Genomic DNA, 20,299 nt, shown 5'->3' with positions numbered 1-20,299 from the left:
GCAATCTCAGCGGAGCCTCCAAAATGTTACACCTCTGAAAAAGGGAAGAAATAATCACGAACGTGACGCAGTTATGTTTCCTCACTGACAAATTTAGTGTAATGATTTTACAAAAATACCACATTTTACAGAACAACAGATCTACAGGAACCAGAGTTTTGTAGGGTACAAAGCTTATTCAAGTCACAACAGCATAAACTGTAATTCACTAAAACATATACAAATGTTTCAATATAACTGTCAAACACAAAGTAGCTTTAGCTCAGTAACCCATAACTACATTTATCAACCATGTCAACAAAGTATTCGAAACACATTATACAAATAACCCCAAATATTATATTTAACAACGCACATATTCATTCACAATTAGCATAAAATGGCAGCTACTCTCTAGTACGAAGCTATCGCTGCAACCAAGCAGATTACAGTCACACACGCACCTAATAACTCTCTTCAACTTAACTCTAACTTCCTCAAGATGTTACTAACACATACCTTAAACTCTCTTCACAGGTTACAAGTTATTACATTCAAATTAACTCGTTTCATATCAATAACGTACCTGAAAAAGGGAAGAAATAATCACGAACGTGACGCAGTTATGTTTCCTCACTGACAAATTTAGGGTAATGAGAAAAAAGACCGCGATTTCCCAGGAAGTTGGGTGGAGACCAGAGCAATCGATCTCAGGCTCATAGATTAAGAGCATTTAGTAGATCACAGATGAACACTTTTACCCTTAAATTAGGCACCACAAAATAAAGTAGTCAATATAACATTTACACATTCCTCTTACAATATTAACCCTTTGACTCTTGACGGATTTTAAACACATTTATGCATTTTATCAATCTCTATGAACTAATACTGGATGCATTATCTTTTTAACCTTAGATATTTTAAGATCCTTACATACCATGAACTTACTAATACTTTTTAGTGTATAACAGGCTATGAATATGTCCTTTAACCTGTCACACACTCTGGGGTGGTATCCGAGCTACTGTCTGCTGGGTTCATGTTGGTCAGATCATACTGTTATGATTTAACTGGATAGAACCCAAATGCAGACAAGTACACCAAGCCAGAGAAGTTTTAACAGGTTTATTATAATGTTCAATAGTCCAGGTTTCCAATAAATGGGGAAGAGCAAGTCCAGGTTACAGGGAGGGTACAGATCCAGGTCAGGGCAGGTGTGGTACCGTATGTCCTAGTGTCCGTGGATGAGTCCAAAGGAGAGGCCCGATAGTGGAGAGCAGGATGGTGGTGGCAGGAGTGAAGCGTGAGGCAGGAGTCAGGTTCCAAATATCTGTGGCACAGGAGAAAAAAAGTAAATAAACAGTCCAAAAACACAAGAGCGAAAACAGACAGGTTGAGTCGGCAGCGAGACTAACATGGTTGTCTTGACTATGATCTGACGATGAGTGGAAAGTTTGACCGGGTCTTAAAGGCTGAGGTGATTATGGTGAATGAGCTGCAGCTGGAACCCTGACTCCGCACACCAGACTTCCCACTCCTGCAATCAGGACAGACAGAGGGGAGGGAGAGAGCAGAGAGAGAGAGCTACCTAGCAGCAGTAGGCCTAACAAACCCTAACCCTTAACGTAATTCTAACCCTAACACTAATTCTAACCTTAACCTTAAACCCCCCCCGAAATAGCATTTGACCTCGTGGGGACTAACAAAATGTCCTCAGTTGGTCAAATGTTTGTTTGTTTACTATTCTTGTGGGGACTTCTGGTCCCCACAAGAGTAGTTAAACACGTCCTATTTCTGCTGGATTCCTCGATTCGCTTGCTGTGGAGCAGCACAGTAGTTGTCATATTCCTCCCTCGACGGCTTCACAACCCTGTCAGCTGATTTGGGAATTTGTAGTTGGGAAGTTATTGGTAAGGGTGGCAAGAACGAACAAACATCACACAGCAAGTGATGTTCTGAATTTAAACCCTCGCCATTCTCTCATGTTTTCCCATTACTTTAGCCAGTGTAAATCTGGGAAACGACATTGATAGCTTCAGCTATGCACAGCTTCAGATGATACAGGATATAAAATACAATAAGGCTGTCTATATTTATTTACTTACAAGTAATTAGGCAATTTATAAATAATATGTTTAAGGCCTGAATGAACCAGACATCATCACACAGATCAGAGGTCTGATAGCATACACACAGTTTAAAACAAGAGAGATGTTTGATGTAGGGTGAAGTCACATGAACGTCTACCATGGCTGAATGTGTCACTAACTTCAAGATGATGACCATTGTTTCCACTCTTCAGAGGAAACTCAACTCAACTGACAGTGAAATAACTACATCAAGCTCACAATGGAATAGACAAAGGGTATGCTCAAGGATCAACAAAGTTTCTTCACTGTGTCTGTCACCCTCTAGTAGACAGCACTCCCTGCTGTTCACAGACTGATCACTGTGTTGAGTGGTGATGGTGATATAGCCCAAACCTGTTCCCCCTCACAAAATACTCTGCTTTGTCTGATTGTCACTGAAACCTAATCAGCACACTCCTACATGCATTTACATGAAAGGACAAAAGATAGCACACCACTTCAAGTATTTTTGATCATGGGATGAGGCTACAATAGGATTATCTAGAGGTGGAACAGACAGATGTGAAAATACAGTTGCTTCTCCACAAATATTTTGGAACAGACTTGATGATTAGTTTCTTTCCCAAAAATTATTTGAATCATTAAATTGCCATTGATTGCTGTCTCCCATCCTGAGGAGGTGTAGCTTCCCTCCACTCTGACACCCCACCCTCATTGAACCCCAGCCCAGAAAATACAAATGGAGAGGAGCATTAAAATACATTTATCTGACACTTTTTCTTATGGATTTACATGATTTAGTGATCTTACAGATTCCAGTAATTCCTCATGGAGAATAAAAAGACTCTGTTTGCATACTTAAATAATTGATATTTGTAATGACTCAGGCCCCAAGGTTTCCTAGTCAGGTCAAGTGTTCAGGGTAAACTCCTGGCCCTAGCAGCACTGACAGTACAGCTGACATAGTCCCTCTCCCTTTTCTGTTATTGCCCAATCCTGTTACTGTGATCCAAAGAACTAGCTTTCCTTTTCTGTGGAAGCTTTCCTTTCTCCTGGGAATGTTAGGGACGTTTTTATAAGCCTGCGTAGGCTGTGTTTGTTTGCTGAGTGGCTGTGTGAGTGTGTGAGTGTGTTCTCGCTCCTCTTTGCCTCCCCTCCCCCTTCCTTTATTCTAGAATCTACAGCCCTTACCTGCCTTAAGTGTGCTGTGCAGACACACCCGGCTATCCTGCATCAACCAATCACAGAAAAGGGAGAGACACCCAGGAGGTGTTCTTCCTGTGTTTGGTGAGAGAGGAATGGAGCAGGAGAGAGAGAGAGAGAGAGAGAGAGTGAGAGTGAGTCTCGGCAAGCCTTATCTCGGAGTCAACAGTAACTGATCACGTCAGTGTTGGAGGAAGGAGAACAGATTGATTTGTGGGATAAAGTCAGCAGCCTTTCGTTTGGTTTGTCCAGATTCCTCTGTTAATTAACAGTGGCTGTGAAGACATGTCAGAGAGAAAAAGAGGAGGGTGAAGATAAGTGTCAATCCGTTCAGACTTGTTTGGGAATTTGAGCAGGGAAGGAGGGAGGAGGGGTGAAACAGCAAGAGAGAGAAGGAGAGAGAGAGAAGAGCAGAGGGGAGAGGTTGAGGCGTAAACATTCATTGTTTTAGCGGGACAGACAGATTGAGAAGAAGAGAGATGCAGAGAGAGACAGAGGGTCAGGATTGGATTAAAATTGAATAGAACTTTGAAATCCTTGTTAGTTCACACTACTGAACTAACTGAAAGCTGAAGAGAGACTAGACCGCCCCGGCATACTAACCTCATGTGAGTCCCTCAGATCTCTTTACTGTGTTTCTCTGCTGATCTACCAGTCAATCTACAGTTCTAACATTGATTCATGGCTAATTTGTCTAGTGGTTTATGTGTTACATGTATGTTTTCATTGTGTGTAAGAGAGTCCTGTTTTAGGGTTAGTTGGTGTGTTGAGCGATGTTATGTGGACTGTGCTATGCAGACGTGTGCTGTGCTGCGTTCAATAAATCAGTGTTCCCAGGTGTCACATAATCTGCTGGGCTGTTTCTATATTTCTACAACACTTTGCTGTTGGCTCTGTTGTTGTATAGATACTTGGTGCTACAAGCTTAAAGGGAAAATCCACTCAAACTATATTTTTACCAAAATATAGTTTTTGAGTGGCTTTTCCCTTTAAATTAACTCAAGCAGTTAGCAGTATAATCCATTGAGTTAAAGTGTATTGAGGGTTGGCTATAATGGTTATTTTTTAAGTGTTGTCTGACCAAAGGTTGTGACGCTGTGGTCTCAAACTGGTCGCATAAACACATTGTTGCCTGTGATTCTTATCATCATAACACCCACAGTTATAACACTTTGGACTTGCGTTGTATGGTATCTTCACCTCTTTGTAATTGACAAAAACATGTTACTACCCAGTTGAATAAATGAATAGTGATGCATTGGTCAGGGTTGGTAAAGCCACTAGGCCACTATTCAGCTTCAGGGGTTGAGGGCCACAGTGTGCCTAATGCTGTTCTTCACCTTCCATTTTCATTGATCTCAACATTCCTTTAACCCCATTTAGTGATTGAAAGTGATGCTACTTCAAGTGATTATATTGGTTGTAGCAGTATCCTTGCAGAATGTCCAGATTGTTTTGAATTATAAGTTAATGAGAGAATATTGTAATCTTTCAGGTTCTGAAAAAAGTATGTTACCATGGGGACCAAACGCCTCAGTCTGAATCCCTTTGACACATTTAATCTATCCAATCAAAGCGCTTCCGACCGGAACCCTCAGCCAATCAGCCAGATCTCCCGCGAAACAAGTCCCAGACCTGAAACTATGGCCCTGATAGACAGAGAGAGGGAGAGGATCAGAGAACAGGAATGGAGGAGAGAAAGAGAAATGGAGAGATTGAAGGACAAAACAAGAAATAGAAGAAAAGAGATGGAACCTGGACCAAGAGAGAGGAACAGAGAGAAGGATTGTGCCCCCATATCCAGAGGGAGGGAGGAGGAAAGGGAATGGAGAGAGAGAGGAAGGGGGAGAGCGGGAGAGAGACGTGCCAACGGAAGACCTACTTCAAATATGGAGATCGGGAACGACAGAGACAGAGAAAAGGAGAGAAAGAAAGGAGACACGTTTCCTAGAATGACAAGAAATAGCAACGAGAGAGACAGAAGAATGAGTGCATTTGTGGAGGAAGATGTGGGGAAAGAAGGAACGAGACAATTGGAGAGACAGAAGGGAACAGAGATGGACGACAGGGAGAGAGAACGAAAGACAGCAGCACGGATACAGCGGTATCGAGACGCAGAGAGGGACTTACAAAGATACAGAGAGAGGGAGAGAATAAGGGCAAAGGAGGAGGGAGAGAAAAATGGAGGGAGGCCCATGGATGATAAGACAGTGAGACGGAGGGAGAGAGCGAGGGAAGCGGACCCAGATTTTAGAGAAAGGAGGAGAGAGAGGGACTCAAAGGGCAATGACCTATGGAGCAAAAGAGAGAGGTATATGGATGGAGAGAGAGAAAGGCCAAAACTCTGGCAGGGAGAAAGGGAAGTTAGAGGGAGAGAGGGAGATTCACAGAACTATTCGGATAGAGAGGGCAGGGATGGAAGGAGGGAAGGAAATAGAGAGGGACAGAGGGACACCAGGAGCGAGGGAGACAGTGATGGAGAGAAGTGGAAAGAGAGAGTGAGGGATGACAACAGAAGAGAACTGAAACATCCGCACAGTAAAAGTGAGGGGGACAATGAGGGGAACGCAGCATGGGATAGAGTGAGGGAGAAAGAGAAGGAGAGACAGAAATGGAGAGGGGGGGAGATGTACAGAGAGAGGGATGGAGGGAGAGATGCTTATAGACAGAGAGTGAGGGACGGGGGCAGGGACAGGGATGGAGAGAGGGACATGGAGAAATACAGAGAGAGGGACAGGAGAAAAGCGAGGGAAGTGGAGAGAGAGAGGGATGGGGTGAGAGAAGGGGGCAGGCGAGAGGACGGACCAAGGGAAAGGAGGGACCCGGAGAAAGAGATGGAGGGAACACAGCCTAATGTAACAGGAAAGAGAGGGAAGCGGATGGACGGAGAGAGATTCAGAGAGAGAGACATATATTCCAAGGGGGAGGATGAAGAGAGGAGGCGCAGGGAGAAGAGAGACAGAGAGACAGATCCCAAAAGGGAGGGAGGAGCAGACGGAGGTAGCCGATCGCAGAGTGAGACAGCCCCAAGGGTGCCACCACGAGTCCAGAGCAGCGGAGAATGGAGCAGTGACATAGAGAGCGAAAGAAACAGGAGAAGAGGAAGAAACAGTCATGAAGAGAAAGAGTCAGAGGTAGAGAAGGATGTGGACAGGGGGCAGAGAGAGCGTAGCGATAGAGTGAAGGGTAGAGAAGGAAGAGAGGAGGAGACGAAGCGCCCTGAGCAGCGGAAGATGTGGTTAGAACCACAGAGGGTCAGATATAACAAAGACTCCTCTGTAGAGGATGAGGTTATAGAGAGAGACCGAGACAGGCACATGAACAGATGGAGAGAGAGAAGTGAAGAAGAGGACAGATCCGTGGAACAAAGGACAGGCGGAGAAAAAGAAAGGAAGACAGAGGGAGATGGACAAGAGGATAGGTCAGCGGAACAAAGAATGTCCATAGACGGAGAGAGAGAAACTGAGAGGGAGGGAGGGAGAGAGAGGTATTTGGAGCGAGGGACAGGGGGAGAAACAGAGATAGAGTTAAATGTAGATGAAGACGATGAGACAGAAGCCTGGAGAAGGAGTGATAGCAGAGGAGAGGAACACCAGACTTATAGCGATGGAGAGAGAGAGGAACGCTGGCAGAGGGACAGGGAGACAGAGAGAGAGAATGTGACAGAGGGTGACAGAGAGGAAGAAGGAGGAAGTGATAGATATGCACACTCCGAGCGCGAGGGAGGAAGTGAGAGAGAGTGGGAAGGAGAGAGGGATAGAATCCCTTCCTCTGAGGACGGCTTTTTCACTGTGTCCAGCGGTGGAGAAGAGGAGTTTGAGGACTGCAAGGAATTCTTGGAAGTTGGGATTGCTAATCATGTTGCCAGGCAACCTGTTGGCTTTCAGGGGAGCGAGGGAGAGATGGAGAGAGGTGGAGGGAGAAGACATGAAAGAGAGAGAGAAATAACAGAAGAACGGACAGAGCAAAAGGAAGATGCAGTGGAGGGAGAGGTGAATGACGGAAAGGGGAAGAAGCAACCCACCTACGTGTTCTGTGTGATTGGACAAACACTGCCCAGGTCAATACCCAATCAGACAGAGGTCCTGGGTGACATGGAATCAGAGCCGACCAATCAAAATCCTGGATATGGTCATAGTGACAGTGGTGACATCACACACCTCCCTCATGATGACCCTTCCAGAGGTGGAGACCAAGGGGCAGAGGATGAGAGAAAAAGAGTGAGGGATGAGATCCACGTGCCAAAGGAGGAGAGAACAGACACAGAAGAGAGCTCCATAGTGGACGTCAGTCACGCCACCCTAGAACGAGAGAGCGGAGAACGACTGAAGGTCATGGAGGAGAACCCATACGCTGAGATAGACCGAAGGAGGAACTCTGAGACTGAAAAACTCCTCAAAGAGTGGAGAGAAAGACATAAAGAGTACACAGACACAAGAGAGAGGGACCCAACAGACAGAAGGAGGACAGAACCAGAGATGGGTCCATCATCACACCCCAGTGGAGAGTACCACCAGCATGGGATCTCTGTAGTTGACCAAGCCACCTCTGACCAGAATAACCCTGGAGTGATGAGCCCAGAGGAAGCTGTGGCCATCCAGATCCGTATAAGTGGAGCCTGGAGCACAGAAGAGGAGGCCAAGCGCCATTCCCAGGCCTCACACATGAAGTGGGCCAATGACGTATTGAGCGAGATCCTTGGCTGCTCGGAGGAACACGCCCTCGGCGACCCCCAGCCAGAGTCACAGGGAGGTCAAGAGGTCAGCCAGACTGAGAGAGGGACCGAGAGGGTAGAAGAGGAGATAGAGGAAGAAAAGGACGAGACGCCAGAGGGGGGAGGAGCATCACCCGTCTACGCCACGGTTCATAAGCGGACGAAGTGTGGTAGGAAGTCGGTGGAGGCGGAGCTGGCTGAGCGGGAGGCAGAGCCAGGGAAGGTGGTGGATGAGAGAGGTACAGGGGAGAAACTAGCAGACATGCATGCTGAGGCTCTCAAAGCTATGCTTGGTGATGGCGCACCCACAGACACGCAAGCTGCCATAACCCTAGACACTACTCATGGTGACACACCTACAGACAGACAGGGAGAGGAGGTGGAGGGTAACAATGTGTGTACGGACAGACAAACAGACAGTCATATACATATCCAGGTAGAGATGGTGACAGAGGATGAGGGTGAGATGGAGAAAGGGGGTGAAGTTGGGGACGAGGTTCATATACTGGATGCAGAGAAAGAAGCGCATGCCCAGAAAGAGGAAGATCTGTTTCTCTCTGTGAGCAACACCCTGTACAAACCAACCAGCTGCCCCAGCCTTATATACAACCCTGACTCAGAACAACCTATTACCACCATAGAGGAAAAGATGGAGGAAGAAGGGGAGAAAGCGAGGACTGTGGGAGAGGGGGAAGAGAATAGTGTGGTAGAGGGGAAGCAGGAAAGGAGGATAGAGGATGGGGCCGAGGACAGGGGGAAATTGGGAGAAGCGACTGAGGAGAGGAAACTGGAAGGGGAGGCAGAGAAGAGGGTAGGAGGGGAAGAGGAGAGGATGGGGGAGGGCAAGGAAGAGAGTAAAACAACGGGAGGTGGGGGGGTGAAGAGCACTTGTAGTTTCCAAGATTTGGGCACCGATGTTCGGTATAGGAGGCGGGGGTTCCGCAAGACAACAGAAAGAAGAAACGAGGAAGAAGAAGAAGAAGGAGGAGTTGCGAGGGATCGCAGAACGAGAATATTCCATGCGTCAGGTGAGACAGACAGAAAGAGACGGAGGAATAAATCAAGAGAAAAGCAACTCAATACCTAACACAGATTAACATTAGAATAACCTAATTATGATCTTAATACTCAACTAATTTCATGATCTCAAATCATCTAATTTTGTCAACCTAACCTAACCTTTTAGAACGCCAGACAGAAGAGTTCATACTTTTTTATTTGAAGACTGTTATACAAACAAACGTTAATTCTTAGTGATTGATACCCACATGAAAAAATACTATAGTATACTATGGTATAAATACTATATTATAAACCGGGTGGATCGAGCCCTGAATGCTGATTGTCTGAAAGCCGTGGTATATCAGACTGTCTAACACGGGTATGACAAAAAATTACTTTTTACTGTTCTAATTACATTGGTAACGAGTTTATAATAGCAATAAGGTACCTCAGGGGTTTGTGGTATATGGCCAATATACCACAGCTAAGGGCTGTATCCAGGCACTCCTCGTTGCGTCCTGCATAAGAACAGCCCTTAGCTATGGTATATTAGCCATATACCACTCCCCCTCGGGTCTTATTGCTTAAGTATTCACTGTAGGGTTTTTTGCAAACTTTACTGTAGTATTCGCTCTAGTGTTTTGCGGACTACATGGAATACTGTAGTATTTACTGTAGTATACTGTAATATACTGTAGTATTTACAGTTAACTATAGTATAAATACTGTAGTAAAATAACTGTAGTATATACTAAAGTAATTCATGTAGTGTTTTTTTTCTAATTGTAATATACTGTAGTATTTACTGTGGTGTTTTTGCTGACTAGTGTTTTTGTGGACATTACCGTAGTATTTACTACAGTATTTTTCTCTGGATAATACTGTAGTATTTACTATAGTATTCTACAGTATACTACAACATTCTATAGTAAGTACTACACATGATCGAGGGATACTACAGTGTGTAGTATAGTATTCTACAGTTTATTACAGAATTGTATCGTAAGTAATGTAGTATTCTATAGTAAACTGTAGTATTTTTTCATGTGGGATTTCACAGAAATCTTAAGGAGATCCAACCTCTGATGCTAACTAACCCAACCTTACCACAACTGTGGACTTCTGTTTTGCCGTTTAAATTTCCTTTAATCTTGAATTGTGAATTTCTCATCAGTTCATTATGAGGAGACTTACAAGAAACTGCCATCACCTGAGTCACTGACATGAGAAGGGGGCGGGAGAAAGGGAGGAGGAAAGTGGAGTTGGGGACAGTGTGGCAATTCCAGAATCTCGCAATAAATAGGCTGGGTTAGAGTGTCTGGAACCATTACTCATTCTTCTTCCTTGACTCTTCTATCTATTCTATCCCAGCTCTGTCTTCACTTCAGTACGTTCTGTCTAGAGAGGAGCGCAGCTAGGGGAGTTTAGCAAACAAACTAATCCTTGTTTCTGTAACAAAACCTGCTCTGCCTGTACTGTTCTGAGCCAAAGTATATTACATTATTGGGTTATGTTGCTCTATCTCTCTGGACTACACTGGAACCAATATGTTCTGCTTCCAGTTGATGATGAGGAGGAGGTGAGCTTCAACTGGGGAGACGTGGACCTGAGGTGAGTAGAAGATAGCAGGGGGAGGGAGGGGGCATATGTTATGTTAGTGCACTGGGCTACCACAGTGACATTGCATTTTTATTACATTGTCATATTTTATGGCCACTTGCCATGTATAGAGTCAGTCTGCCATTTAACCCTAACACTAGGCTGTGTTAGTGCCTGAGTTAAAAGAGTAGAGATAAAATGCACCACACTACTTCTGTAGATGAAGTGTTGACGATTCCCTGTCCTGACTCCTGCCTCTCCCTCTGTACAGGAATGTCACGAATACCATCGGAATGGCTAGGAGGAACTCCAAATTTTACAGTGAGTATCTCTGCTCTACCTCTCTTTTCTCTCCTTCATCCCTGTGGCACTCACATGCACTTTCACACATCCACTTCTCTGAAATGTATTTTATATGTATTAATATTAGTTCAATAGCACCTTGTATGCTACAATGAGCAGAGAGAGCTAGTCTGTGTTTATGGCTATGTGGGTATGGAATCTGTGAAGGCACATTTATTTCTAGGTTAACTACGCTCCTTGTAATTAGAAATGAAAAAGTCAGTAAAATCAAACAAGATACTTCCAGAGACAGATTTCATCTACCAGTAAAGGTGCTGTTAATGAAACGTGTCCACAGACAGATTGAATCTGGGACTAGATATGACTGTATAGCAGTGTACTGTGAGTCCCTAGACAGACTTCTTCCTGTGAATGCCTTACTCATGTATACAGTGCATGCTTGATCCCTTTCTGTATTTTCCCAGATTATTTTCCAGTTCAAACATGTTGTAGTTTTCCTCCATGGAACCTATAAACTGTAGGGTTTCATTTTCAGTTCTGCTTCCAACCCAATAATTTAAACATACCAAAATTGCAGCAGGTTTGCAGGCCTATGAGTCAATGTGTAATTGTATGAAATGGGGCAGTTGTGTGTGTGTGTGTGTGTGTGTGTGTGTGTGTGTGTGTGTGCGCACACTCCAGGGCCACAGGCAGGTTTGTACAGGTATTCATATCTCTTTACTCCAATAAAAACCAGCTGCCGCTGCTATAACATAACATTCCAAGAAGTGTATGTAGGGGGAATGTAAAATGTAAACCATACACTCTGGCTAACCCACTTCTCTGTCTCTCTCTACCTTTCCCTCTCTTGATATTTCTCCCCTAACTCTGTTTTTCTTCTCACTGTCCTCTTACTGTCTTCCACTTTGTCCTTTGCTCTCTTTCTCTGCCACTCTCTCACTCGTCCTCTTCATCTATACCCATTCTGTCCCTGTCTTAACTTTTCTCTCTCTCTTACTCTACTCATCTCTCTCTTCCCCTCTCTTTGCCTCCCCTCCACCTCTCCTCCTTTCTCTCTCTTCCCTCTACCTCCTCTTCCCCCTACCTCCTTTCAGATTCCCAGCTCTACCAGCAGTACAGTGAGACGGCTCAGAACAGGGAGATCCTTAGTCAGTCTTGCTCTGACACCCTCTCCATCTACGAGGAGCTCCCTGTCCCCCTGTCCCCCGTACCCTCCTCCCTGGCCCCCTCGCTCCCTCCTGCCCGCAGACCCTTACCCTGTCTCCCCCCAGTCATCCACCCCCACTCTCTGTCCCACTCTGGCTCTACGTCCAGTGGCACCAGCGCCAAGTTCCTGCCCCTACCACAGCCGCCCCAGGCCCGCCCGGCCACGCCGGCCCCCCCAGCCAGGCCTTCCTCTCCCCGCCTCTCCATCTCCCTCACCCAGTCCCCAAGCCTGTGGCAGGAGATCCCTGAGGTCAGGAACAGTGCTAAGTTTGGGGAGCTGACTGAAGACCAGAGACGCCTGCAGGAGGTAAACAAAAACTAACACAGCAGGACAACAGTTGACCCTTCAACCAGCGATGTCGATGATGACATTTGCCAGTTGCCTAGTAGCTAATGTTGATTTTCTGGAGCCTGGATCTGTGGGTTCTCGGGGTAGTTGGAACAGTGCTTGTAATCTCCCCCTCTCCTACCACTCCTCTTTTTTTCTTCTTCCTGTCAGGTGCAGTTTGAGGTTGTAACTTCGGAAGCGTCGTACTGTCGTAGTCTGGACATCGTGGTGGACCACTTTGTCAAGTCTAAGCAGCTCGGGGAGCTGTTGACTACTCAGGACAGGAACTGGCTGTTCTCCAGGCTGGCCGACGTCCGAGCCATCAGCCACAGGTGAGAGGACTGGGACTTATTTGTTTGTTCCTCAAACTAGCAAACCTACAGGCTGAAGGTCATGGGCTCTCTCTAAGCCCCTCTTTCTCTTTTTCTGTCAACGTTTACCTCATAGTCTTTCTCTGTATTTGTTGTTCTCTTAGTTTTCTGTTGAAGCTGGAAGAGAGGTTGGAATCTGATATGATGCACTTCACCGTGTGCGACATCATCGCTCGCCACTGTCAACGCTTCAAGAAGGTCTACGTGCCCTACCTCACCAACCAATCATATCAGGATGCCACTTACCAGAGACTCATGTGAGTCCTCCCCCACTGTTCACTGATTGGACAGACTCTTTCTGACAGACTCTTTGTATTACTGCACATTTATATGTGTTTACATTGACTTACAAACAGCACATCACATTATTTCTCTCTCTCTCTCTCTCTCTATCTGCCTTGCAGGGATGAGAACCAAGGGTTCAGGCGGGTAGTGGAGAAGTTGGAACGCAGTGCAGTGTGTCAGCGTCTTCCTCTTCGCTCCTTCCTCATCCTCCCCTTCCAGAGGATCACACGAATCAAGCTCCTTGTGCAGGTGTGTGTGTGTGACTGTTTCTGTACGTGTGTGTATGTTTTAAGTGCACAATCTAAGTATGTGACTCCTTATAATCCTCTTTTCAACACGGTCTCATTCTCCCCTTCTCAATCTCTCTCATTCCCTCCATTTCTCTTTGTCTTTTTCTCTCAGAACATTGTGAAGAGAACAGCCCAAGACACAGAGGAGGAGGTCCAGGCCATCAAAGCTATGAAGCTACTGGAGAGGGTATGTAACCCCACCCCCCTCCCCTCCTTCTGGTGGTGCACTGTTACATGATGTAGCCAAGAGATAACACAATTGTTAACCATCTCTCTTCTCTCCCTCTGTCCTTCAGTTGATCCAGGAGAGCAATGACAGTATTACTCAGATGAAGAGCATTGAGTCGCTGGTCTCTCTCAGTGCCAGAGTGGACTTTGAATGCAGGGTGAGTAATAAACTACATCTGCCATGATCCCCTGCTTTACATGCTGTCCCTTGAACATATCTGTGTTGAACTGATCACAATAACAAGTTACAATACAAGTACAGCAGCAAGCTTTAACCGAGTTTAACGTATGTGTGTTGTAGACTCTTCCCCTGGTCAGTCAGTCTCGTAGGCTGGTGAGAGAGGGACCAGTGACTGAGATGATGGATTTCTCTCTAAGGGAGACAGAGAGGAGTGTCTACCTGCACCTCTTCAATGACTACCTGCTGCTGTCACTGCACAAAGAGTGAGTCCCCTCTGACAACAATCAAAGCAAACCAAGCATTAGGAAATCTAGACTGATATCACTTTTTATTGATACATTTTTCAATGTTCTCATCATTGGGCATTATTAACTCTCCTCTCCACTCCTCTCCTTTTCTCCTCCCTCGCTCTAGAGGGGGCAGGTTCACGGTGATAGACCATGCTCCGGTGTCAGAGCTGCGTGCTGAGAACTGTCGGGTCAAACTGCACTCTCTACAGAAGAACCTGTTCCGCCTCTACCTCAACAAGAAAGCCCTGCTACTTAGCACCGACACACAGTAAGACAGAGAGGGTTGTGTGTGTGTGAGTGTGTGCCTGTGCGTGTGTTACAAAGAGTGAGAGTAATGTAATCCACAGGTGTGTCTAAAAAGTGTGTTTTCTTGTGATCTTTCAGAGGTGACAAACTGCGTTGGATCTCAGCTGTCTCCAGGCCCCATCCTGTTATTGACTACTCTGCAGCACAAGGTGGGTAAAAATGGCTATATTGCCATCCAGCCTAGCATGGCCAGACAGTAGTGATATCTTGACCCTCATGACCCTGCTGTATTTGACCTCTGACCCTCTCTCCCACTCACAGACTTCACACAGATGCAGTGCATCCGAGCCTTCGTTGCCCACCAATCAGACGAGCTGTCCCTGGAGAAAGCTGAGGTCATTCTGGTCCACCAGCAGAGCAGCGACGGTAAGGAGGACAGAACCACCCACTCCCTGATTGGTTGTGGGAATACACAACATCTCCATACCTCAGTGTTTTTGTGTGCTGAAAATGTGTTACTTTTTTAGTTGCTTTTTCTTAAAACTCTTTCCCTTCTCTCCCTCCTCTTTCCTCTCCCCCTCTTTCTCCCCGTTTCCCTCTCTCGCTCTCCCTCTCTATCTCTATCTCTATCTCGCTCTCTCTCTCTCTCTCTCTCTGTCGTTCCTCAGGTTGGGTGGAGGGGACCAGGCTGTCAGACAGACACAGAGGATGGACTCCTGAGTCCCATTTGGAAACCATAGCCAGCCTCAGGGTCCGACAGCGCAACCTGTTGGATGCTCTCAAAATTACCACAGCCACGGCTGCAATATGACCAACCAACCACTGCCTGACTGCACTGGGGGAATCCTAGTCACTGTGTATCAATGGAGTGGAGTTACTGTGGTCCTGTGGATTTGGACAGTGGATGAAACATAGTGTTTCAGACTGGAGTTGTCCCTCCCGGCCTCACCCTGCTTATTGGGGATGAACGGCAAGGGGATGAATGGCTTTAGAGGGGGTGCCTTAGACGGGGGTGCCTTAGAGAGAGGCACTGGACTGACATGAATACCTGTAACACTTACAGGAGTGCCAACGTAAATAGTTGGAAGGCTTTTGGAGGTGCCTGGGAGTGTCTAGGGTAGCCTTGTAAATCAAACCCTGGCAATGAAAGTCGATGGACTGCTACAGGCTGTATTGGAAATCAGCCATCTAAGACTGTAAATACATGGTATGATACACCATGTCAGTGGACAGGAGTGTTTTGCAATAGAGGTTATATTAAAGGGAAATTTGTCTTTAAATAAAATGTTTCTATATATTCAGGTCAATTTATTATTTGTGTTTATTACAAAGATTTTCATAAATTACTTTTATGGTGGGTACTTATTGGATGACGACTCAAACTGAATTATTCCACTGCTCTATGTTCGCTACATACTTCAGTCTAAGACTGCCATTGTTGAAGTCGTTTGTGGTGACATCAAAATGAGGGGTGTTGTACTAAACAAAGTAATCAGCGATTGGATAATCTTTACCCAATCAGAGTATCAAAGCCAATGACAAAAAATTTTAGCGCAGCTTTACCCACATGTGCTCTGGCTCTTCCCAACCCATTGGTTTCTGGGACCAATCAGAATGGTTATAATGTGTTTGCTTTCTAGAAATCGTCGGGGAGGTACTCAGATCCAAACTCATTGTGTAGAAGAAACGAATGTCCGTGGGCATGGCGTAGCGTTTGGCTGGAACAAGGAGTTTGAGTAGCCAGGCAAGGGTACTTAATCCCCCTTGAGATACAGAAGAGTAGGAGATAAAGAGAGTGGTTGTATGCACATTGTTAAGAATGTTGAAAGTGCTGTAAGTACAATTGAAGTGCAATACATTCCCAGGACTGCATACACAATTTTATGGCAAAAGAGGTACAATGATCAAAATAATATGTTCTGTCTGTGTTGAGCAGACTGAGAAAGTATGCTTTGGAAATAAAGGATGATTCTCATGAATATTAATGGTCCTCCACCTATAAATTAATGTAGGCCTGTGTGAAATACTTTATTCATTTTCTGACTATTGTTTTTGATAGCAAATAGTGAAATTGGAACAGCAGGAGAACTTGGCCTACATTAAGGACTTTTGGCCTTAAATCAATAGTAGACCCTGGTCAACGGACTTGGATAGACTGAACACAACTATGTTTTCAGCCCTGACTTAAAGTGTACTTTTTACAGGACACATCGTATGCAACGTCTGGCACGTATGCAACGTCTGGCACGTAGAGGAAGGTTCTCCTGGCCCAGTTTTACAACAATTTAATTGGTTGACTAAAACGTAAATCAAGCAAAAACCGAGTCAGAGAGTCGGGAAACAGCACTATTACTCCAACGGGAGCATTATAAACAAAATAAAACGCCGTCCCCCAACTCTGCCCGAGTGGTTAAAAACGTTGTCCATCAGCGCAAACAACGTTCATTGGTCTAAATCACTCAAATTGGGCGTTACTGTATATGTTGTTGTTTCTGGGGCATAAGAAGTATCTAGCTAGTTAGAACAGTCGGCTATTTAAGAATATATTTAATTTAGGTCCGTTGATATAATTGAATCGAAAATTACTGTTCGTTGTGCTCATTATATGATAGCGTTGGTTACGTGAAGAGTCGGTGGGAAAGATCGGTGTGGAATTTTCACTTGTATTTGTTTTTATTCCGTTTTCCCAAAGGTGAGTGAGTGTTTGACTCTTGATTCCTTGTCTTCGCTTCGACTTCGTGCAGCATATCCCTCAATCTCGCAAAAAGCTCATTGGCTTTGATCGATTTGTTGGCATGTATTGGCTCTCGTTTGGATGCCATGTGAATGCGTTTTTTTATACAGCAATAAGGATTAGCCATAACATTCGCTTGCAACATAAGCTAGCTACTGTAGCTAGCTAACGTCAACGTTAGCCTATCAGCTGACCAAACCCAAAACTGTAAATAATGACGTGGCCACCTTGCCATGTCTGAAAAACCACAACAGTAGGCTACAGTAGTTGGCTGTGATAGAAACAGGGCTATGCAGAATCAAACTTTAACCTGTTGCTATTATGATCATACATGTTAGCTAGCGTTACCTTGGCTATCACATGATGTTTGTAAATAAGATGTCGCTAATTTATGCATCCATTAGAAAGCAAGCCAGTGTGTTCACGCAATGTAGGCTATGTTGTACATTTTCATATATAATCTCAATATTTAGTTTACAAGCAAGTGCAAATATAATATTATATATGCATATCACATTTATAAAGTTTAAAGAAAAAAAAACGTATAAACATTGTAGACCACTCTACATACAATACATGATTTCAAATGATTGAGTTGTCAAGACAACATACAGTAGCCAATCTGACTCTCCCTGACCAGTTTGCTTTTGTGTACCTGATCCATCTACGGTGCACATGCTGTTGTTGTTATGTCATCATGGTCTTGTGTACCTGATCCATCTACGGTGCACATGCTGTTGTTGTTATGTCATCATGGTCTTGTGTACCTGATCCATCTACGGTGCACATGCTGTTGTTGTTATGTCATCATGGTCTTGTGTACCTGATCCATCTACGGTGCACATGCTGTTGTTGTTATGTCATCATGGTCTTGTGTACCTGATCCATCTACGGTGCACATGCTGTTGTTGTTATGTCATCATGGTCTTGTGTACCTGATCCATCTACGGTGCACATGCTGTTGTTGTTATGTCATCATGGTCTTGTGTACCTGATCCATCTACGGTGCACATGCTGTTGTTGTTATGTCATCATGGTCTTGTGTACCTGATCCATCTACGGTGCACATGCTGTTGTTGTTATGTCATCATGGTCTTGTGTACCTGATCCATCTACGGTGCACATGCTGTTGTTGTTATGTCATCATGGTCTTGTGTACCTGATCCATCTACGGTGCACATGCTGTTGTTGTTATGTCATCATGGTCTTGTGTACCTGATCCATCTACGGTGCACATGCTGTTGTTGTTATGTCATCATGGTCTTGTGTACCTGATCCATCTACGGTGCACATGCTGTTGTTGTTATGTCATCATGGTCTTGTGTACCTTGATATCAGGACAGGGTGGTATTTACAGCTGATAAGTGGCTCCAGGCTTCTCATACAGCCAGAGCTGGTTAGGCTGTATTTTAGTTTTAAATTGACTATACACATAAGAATAGAAGTCGTTTGAAGAACGTCAGTTAACATATTTTGTCTTGCATTATTATATGCTCAACTGCAAGTAACAACAATATACAGATACAGTAATTTGTAAGTCGCTCTGGATAAGAGCGTCTGCTAAATGACGTAAATGTAAATGTGATGTTACAATGATTACAGTGCATCCATATATGATGTATTATCACATGTTGACCACTGTTGACCCGTCCCTGTGTGTCTCTGTAGATGGACAGTCAGTACCAGCGCTCTGTACCACTGGAGGTGAGGAGGGCAGAGGGTGAGAGGGTGCGAGCTAAGCATCCCGACAAGATACCGGTAAGTGTCAACAGAATAACTACCACTAGTGTTAGATAGCTTCCTTTCCTTAACTCCTTTCTCTTATGACCATTGGCTACTAATCTGAAAGGACATCACACTCATTATATGATTGTGAATTAATTTCCAGGGCCTAAAAACCCTATCCATCCCTTTTATTAGCTGATAAGTGATCCTGGCATAGGATGAAGGGAAAGGAAGTTAGTAAGGTGTTATTAAGGTCAGATAGGGTTTAATACATGGATGTTAGCCTTGCATGCGAAGTTTCTTGGCTCCAGTTGAATGGGACATGATGGTAATTACTGTGTTCCCTCCTAAACCAGATCATCGTGGAGAGGGCTGCCAGGTCGAGAGCTCCTGACTTGGACAAGAAGAAGTACCTCGTGCCCTCTGACCTCACAGGTGAAACTGATGAGATGTCTCTCTTTCTCACAATTATTTCCTCTCTCCCAACTCATGACCTTGTTCTCACCCTCTTCTCTTCCCTCTCTCCCTTCCCTCCACTATTGCGCCACACTTCCTCTTCTTTTCAAATGAAAGTCTAGCTAATGTGTTAGTTTTGTTCTGTATGTCCCTGTCTGACCATCTCTCTCTCTCTCTTTTTCTCTCAGTGGGTCAACTGTGCTTCCTGATCCGACAGCGTGTGTCTATGAGACCTGAGGAAGCTCTCTTCTTTTTCGTCAACAACTCCCTTCCCCCATCCAGTTCTCCTCTCTCTGCTGTCTATGAGGTAAACACACACTCACACCGACGCAACCTTTTATCCAACCCCGATGACCCCCTAACGCCAGATGCCAGGGATTCTCTCACTGTCAGTGACATGACACAGCTCCATTACATTGAGATTGTGCTGAGCGGGTTTTGCCTATGTTATAAACAAATACAATTAAAATAAAATGTTTTAATCAATGTACATACTTCAGTTATTATCAACAGTTCTGCTTTGGCCATTTTAAATCCTTATTTCTGTCCCTGTCCTACCCGGTCCCTCTCAGGAGCACCATGAAGAGGATCTGTTCCTATACATGACCTACAGTAATGAGAGCGTCTACGGTGCCTGAGAAGGGACAAAAAGGAGGAAAGCGAGAGAGAGAGAGAGAGACAGGAGATGAAGAGAGGATATGGGAGAGAGCTCTTTGTAACGTTTCACCACTATTATTCTTTATTAAGTGTTTAGGAGATGGCTGTGGGGAGGAGAGTTGGTGGGGAGGGTTTGTATAAGTTTTGTCAGTATTTTTGGGGTGATCATGGTAAGGCATTCTGAATTTGAAAAATAAGGGGGGAATTGGAAAGAGGGGGAGTGAAAAAGAGATTTGAGTTCAGATGTGAAAGAAGAGTGTTAAGGAGAAAGCTCTTGATTTCCACCTTTCTTTCTCAGCCAGTCATCTGTATTTAATGCAAATATTATTATTTTTTGTAAATTAATATCATGGAGTGTTTGTGGAAAATAAAATCCAAAATGCATGGTTTTCTAGTTCTGCAGTTTGTC

At 44.7% G+C, this 20,299-nt stretch overlaps 2 protein-coding genes across 3 annotated transcripts; both read left to right on the top strand.

Annotated features, from left to right (window-relative positions):
• Positions 1–6,027: 6,027 nt before the first annotated feature.
• On the top strand, positions 6,028–16,297 carry LOC121542948 (rho guanine nucleotide exchange factor 5-like). Of its 2 annotated transcripts, none has more exons than XM_045208609.1 (14): positions 6,028–8,228; positions 10,554–10,602; positions 10,862–10,911; positions 11,988–12,406; positions 12,599–12,759; positions 12,903–13,055; positions 13,203–13,332; positions 13,486–13,560; positions 13,670–13,759; positions 13,903–14,045; positions 14,197–14,340; positions 14,457–14,527; positions 14,640–14,744; positions 14,987–16,297. In XM_045208609.1, exons 1-14 carry the CDS (start codon positions 6,110–6,112, stop codon positions 15,127–15,129), a joined length of 3,852 nt encoding a protein of 1,283 aa, XP_045064544.1. In that variant the 5' UTR covers positions 6,028–6,109; the 3' UTR covers positions 15,130–16,297. The 2 variants fall into 2 exon arrangements, with proteins under 2 accessions (XP_045064544.1, XP_045064545.1); XM_045208610.1 differs by lacking the exon at positions 6,028–8,228 and adding an exon at positions 8,803–9,017.
• A 503-nt stretch (positions 16,298–16,800) lies between these two features.
• LOC121543001 (gamma-aminobutyric acid receptor-associated protein-like 1) lies at positions 16,801–20,284 on the top strand. The gene is made up of 5 exons (XM_045208608.1): positions 16,801–17,010; positions 18,721–18,810; positions 19,134–19,212; positions 19,422–19,540; positions 19,806–20,284. The coding sequence occupies exons 2-5, from the start codon at positions 18,721–18,723 to the stop codon at positions 19,869–19,871; spliced, it is 354 nt and encodes a 117-aa protein (XP_045064543.1). The 5' UTR covers positions 16,801–17,010; the 3' UTR covers positions 19,872–20,284.
• The last annotated feature ends 15 nt before the right edge of the window (positions 20,285–20,299 follow it).

The sequence above is a fragment of the Coregonus clupeaformis genome, chromosome 28 (genome assembly GCF_020615455.1).
Source record: "Coregonus clupeaformis isolate EN_2021a chromosome 28, ASM2061545v1, whole genome shotgun sequence".
Lineage (NCBI taxonomy): Eukaryota > Metazoa > Chordata > Actinopteri > Salmoniformes > Salmonidae > Coregonus > Coregonus clupeaformis.
Note: the sequence above shows the minus strand (reverse complement) of the source record. Positions and strands in the feature narration are given on the sequence as shown.